Source organism: Octopus bimaculoides, chromosome 1 (assembly GCF_001194135.2).
Source record: "Octopus bimaculoides isolate UCB-OBI-ISO-001 chromosome 1, ASM119413v2, whole genome shotgun sequence".
Lineage (NCBI taxonomy): Eukaryota > Metazoa > Mollusca > Cephalopoda > Octopoda > Octopodidae > Octopus > Octopus bimaculoides.
In genome coordinates, this window is record NC_068981.1 from 87,328,537 (window position 1) to 87,333,589 (window position 5,053).

The 5,053-nt window shown below is 38.0% G+C and overlaps 1 protein-coding gene across 1 annotated transcript in view; it reads right to left on the minus strand.

The window, feature by feature from the left end:
* Positions 1-13: 13 nt before the first annotated feature.
* The window catches only part of LOC106876319 (phosphatidylcholine translocator ABCB4-like), a 42,971-nt gene continuing 37,931 nt past the window's right edge, over positions 14-5,053 (minus strand). Inside the window, exons 12-13 of the mRNA XM_014924819.2 lie at positions 3,439-3,585; positions 14-550 (exon numbers count right to left, since the gene is read on the minus strand). Of these exons, the coding sequence (XP_014780305.2) occupies positions 356-550; positions 3,439-3,585 (342 nt within the window). The 3' untranslated portion in view covers positions 14-355. The remainder of the gene's footprint in view (positions 551-3,438; positions 3,586-5,053) is intronic.

Below are 5,053 nucleotides of genomic sequence, written 5' to 3' on the forward strand. Positions count from 1 at the left end.
TTTTTGCCTGAAATAGCCAGTTCTTCTTGTCAAACTATTGTATTTCCAGCTGCTTCAGGTGCCAAGATATCAAATATTGTCAAAGTTAAGTACAACTGTTTTGCTATGGAATGGTGAAACTATTTTGTCATTTTCTGAAAAAACATTTTCGACTTTCGACACTTTTGCATATATATATATATATATATATATATATATATATAAGACGAATGCATGAATGAATCTTTATTTGTTATTCAAACATCGATTAAACAATCTTTTTGAACAATAAAACTGCCTCCCTTGTAGGTAATATTTACAATGTGATGTTTCAGGTTTTTCAAGACACAACATATAATGAAATTAGAGATAGTGATTACAAATTTTGATTGGTGAGTAGCTTGAAGTAAACACCTTTTTTTTGCTCTAATTCATTAGGTGTTCCTATTTCATGCACTTTGCCGTTTACAACTACAGCAATTTTGTCAGAATCCTGAATCGTTGAGAGCCTGTGGGCAACAACTAGGCACGTACGACCTTGTCTTGCTTTATTGAGAGCTTCTTGAACAACCTGCAAAGAATTATAAATAAAATAAATAAGTATTTTAAAACAATAGACGAAACAAATTCAATTTACAAATAATTGATTGTAGAAACAAATATAAATGTAGATAGAAAATTAACATAAACATCTATTTACATGAAAGAAAATTACCGGAGAACTTCTAATTCTTCCAAATCTTTCTACTAAAACTGTTTTGAAGCCATTTGTGGGGAAGAAAGAGAGAAAAATACAACAATGCAGCATCAAATGCTTCAACTGGTCGCACACAACAAGGTTCAACTGAACCTACTGAAGCAAGCCACTCGCATCATTATCACGGGCGATGGCGAGACTAAGGCGTTGGAAAAACTAAGCATCACCCTCAGGCATTACCTGGTACCTCGGTGAAGCGAGCTGCCAAAGATGACAAGAACTTCGCGGTTAGCGACCCAGTCCCTCCAAACGTCTCAAACACCACAGGCTGGAAGAGATAGTTCACTGCCAGGTCCCGATACTTCAGAGTTTTGTTCTGTTCGGCTACAGAAGCAGTGACCCTCACATCTATTGTAGCTTCCAGGATGTGGAAGGGAGCAAAAGAGTCGCAGACTGTGACGTCCCAAATGAGGCACCTACCTCTAACCCAAGAACAAAGGGTAAGACCAACTGATCTCTTTGAATAAGATCAGCGATTATATAAAACCAAGTATTTGACTTGATATTTTTTTTTAATTGATCCCGCAAGTATGAAAAGCAAAGTCGGTCTCAGTAGATTTATATTCAGAATATTATTGCCAGAACAATGCCGAAAGATATTTTGTTCGACGCTTAAACAATGTAAATATCTAATGAAAAAGCAATGATGAGCTGTATTAACCAATGATATAGTTCATTTGTAGTATATATGGAAAATATTGATTCCAAAGCACTTAACATTGATATGATACAATCATAGTTTCATTTAAGCTCACATCACTCTTCCTTAACCTTTCAAATCATCTTCGACTAACTCATTCGTTTAAGCAACCCTTCCCATACATACTATGACCATTTTGTGTTGCTTTTATAGCATTACTACCTATTCTGAATTCATAAAACATTATATTAAATACTCCGTGGACACATCCATTTCAATGACGGACAAATCAGTAAGTGAATTAGCTAATTCTTACTGTAATAATATCAATTCCTATTTAACAACCATACAAGGTCATGAAAATATGTGTTGTGACCATTCACATATTATAAAATAACAAATAAAGCTATCCAACTTACAGACACCAGATTCCAGGCACTACCAGGTGCATTTACCCATTATTTAAACAGTTGAGAAAATATTAAAGGCTATGGTAAAAGTAATGAGGAAGTTTTTGCATTGATGTTTTGCAAACAACTTGCACATGCAAGTGCTACTAGTCGAAAGCTCCGCATACCGGAAGCCAACAAGTGTATGGGGTCATCAGGAGAGAATGCACGCCGTTTCAGGGCCTACCTCTCGACAGCACCATTGCGCACCGCCCATCATTGATATGAGGTCCTGCTTGCGAGATCAACTGGTTATTAAATAAAGCTCAATATACTTCTAGCCACCGCTCATCATCTCTTTTTAACCAAATCTAATGGCTAGCCTTTTCCACTGTAGTTTGGATATCGGTCATGGTGGTATTTACTTTACGATGAGTTAGGCATAACGATAACAACAGTCGCCTGACACTGTGTCCAACAAATCCTCTACATCCAACTTCAATTAGAAAATGCTCCGCTTTCCAGCCTGCGTCTTCACATTCCTCGAGGGAGTTTACATAACAGTCAATCTCTCGAGCCTGGAGTGGTGTCCATGTTATTTTAATGAGGAACCGTTAACTCGACTAGATTCATTACTTTCTTTCACACCACATTAAAATGTCCGGTTTTTTCGTAACTGAGATGGGAAAGAGTCCCTGGCACCCTGGTAAATCTGCAGTCACCTCCCAATAGTCGTTCCACTTTTCATCGCTCACAGGAAGTTTCTTCTTCTTGAAACGGATCTGCTGTCCTGAGCGTACAAAGGTAATGAAATCTCTAGTTGATACTTTCACCGGTTTTTTTTTCTCCACTGTTGTTGAAATCAATTTGGTTCTTTATAGCATCGAAGATAACCTTAAGGACTAGGTTGTATATCTATTCAATGCTAGTGAACAGTCGGAAAGAATATGTTTCAGTGTTCTGACCTTTCCGCATTTGCATATATCATTCTCTGAGACATTCCATCTTACTAGATGTACAGGTGATGGCAAGACATCATAGGATGAACGAATCAGAAAACTTAGCCGAGATGTAGTCCACCTCCATATCTCATTCCAACTTATTTTTCTCTTAACAACATGTTCTTACCATATCGTCATCTATCCTTGCTGAGAGCATTGGATCAAACAAAGTTCTCTTCTCTCTGCTTCCCTTGTTTTGACGCTGTTACTAACAACAGATCTGCGTTCGCGCCGCAACATACTTGCAAACGGTCTGGACCAATTTGCGCCAAAACCAAGTCCCTTCCGATGAATTTACGTTGCACCCACCATGTCATGGTGTGTTAGAGAAGACAGCATGCCATCAGTCTCTGCTTCTGTTTTCCACTTTCTGGCTGTTTCTACATCTGGTGGATTACGCCTTCAACTCTCGCAGCATCATCACCATTCGTACCTTCCCTAGTTTATAAATTTCGACTATTGGCACCAGTGGTAACTGCAACGGGCCTCTTTTACGATAAAGAGCTGAACTGTTCAATATCTGAAGTAGGCCTAGCCACTTTCTAATAAATACATTACATTTTTGGGTAAATAGATGTACTACACCCAGTACATATGGCATGACTAGATATGTACGAATAAATGAGTGGGAGAGAGGAGGAAGTAAAGAGAGAGAATAACATAAATTAATACCTTTTCGCTTTCAGTATCAAGAGCTGATGTTGCCTCGTCCAAAAGCAGTATTTTAGGATTTCTTACTAATGCTCGAGCAATAGCAATTCGCTGTTTCTGTCCACCGCTTAGCTGCGATCCTTTCCCTCCAGGTTTAGTTTCATAACGCTAAAGATGAAAAGTAAAAATTTGTAATTGTAAATTAAACTATAAAAATAATAGGTAAAAGCTTATTTTATTGACATTGACTTTTGCATTATCAGTTATGTAGTTACTTTCAAAATATATGTACAGGGAAGTCCCAGAGAATCGACACATTTTCTCCCTCAGTCACAGCTTCAGGATGGTGTTTATACCATTTGTCAGCTGTTTTGATTTTATAATGCCGACATATTGTCCAGTGTAAATACTGGCCGACTCTGTCATGTCTTGCTTTATATTCTACAGGCACTAAGACTCTTCACCCTGAGATTAGGTGGCCTATAGTTTCAATCTCATCGTTACAGAATCGGCATTTTGGGTCAGCTCTATTTTTTATTACACTGGCTTGGTAGTTCCAGATTAATAAGCTTTGGTCCTGAGCAGCTAGCTCTGAACTTCGTAACCAATGATGTGTGTATTTCTGGTCGACATCAGCTTGCTTGTTACGGGTCACATACTTGCCATGCAGAGGTTTCTGTTCCCATCTGCTAGCTAATTTTTCATGTGCTTTTGTCTTTGCAATTAATTTTATTTTCTTTGCAGCAGCAGTTGGTGCATTTCCTTCAACCTGATCAATCTGGTGGGTATCTAAGAGATCAGTAGCGAATTTTTTGCTCTCTTTCAGAATAAAGTGAAGTTTTTCGGTCTTTCATGTTTTTCAACAAGTTTTAGCATCCAATTGTTGGTTGTTTCAAGGTATTTGGCCAATCCAATTGTGGTGGTTTTGTACATAAGTTCAAGCTGGATCAAGCCTCGACCTCCCTGAGCTCTGGGAAGGTAAAGACGATCCACGTCTTTTTGGGATGGTGCATCTTATTACAAGTCAGTAGCTTGCGGATTTTTCTTTCAATTTTCATTATTTCACTAGTATTCCAGTTAACCACATTGGAGCTATAAAGAACAACTGGGACTGCTAATGAATTTATGGCTAACACCTTATTATATGCATTCAGCTCAGACTTCAGAACTGCTCGATCTCTTCTATAACATTCCTTCCTAGCCTTCTCTTTCATGCTTGCATGCTGGATAATAGAGCCTTCATTTATTCCTAGGTATTTATAGGTTTCCTGCTCAAGTTCCTTTATTACTGTTTTGACATCTAATTCGATTGAACTTGGCTTTACCAGTTTCCCTTTCTTAAAAGTGACACGCTTTTCGAGGCCAAACTCCATCCCGATATCATCACTGAATCTTTTCACAGTATGTGGTAGTCCTTCAAGCTCTTCATCATCTTTGCCATATAGTTTTAAATCATCCATATAACATAGATAGCTTATTTTCCTGTTGTCAATTTTGTAGCCATACCCTGTTCTATTCAGTTCACTTGAGAGTGGTATTAGTGCTATGCAGAAAATTAGTGGTGAAAGTGAGTCACCTTGGAAAATTCCACAGTTTATGCTAATATTGTTTGAGCGCAATACTCCATTAGAATGAT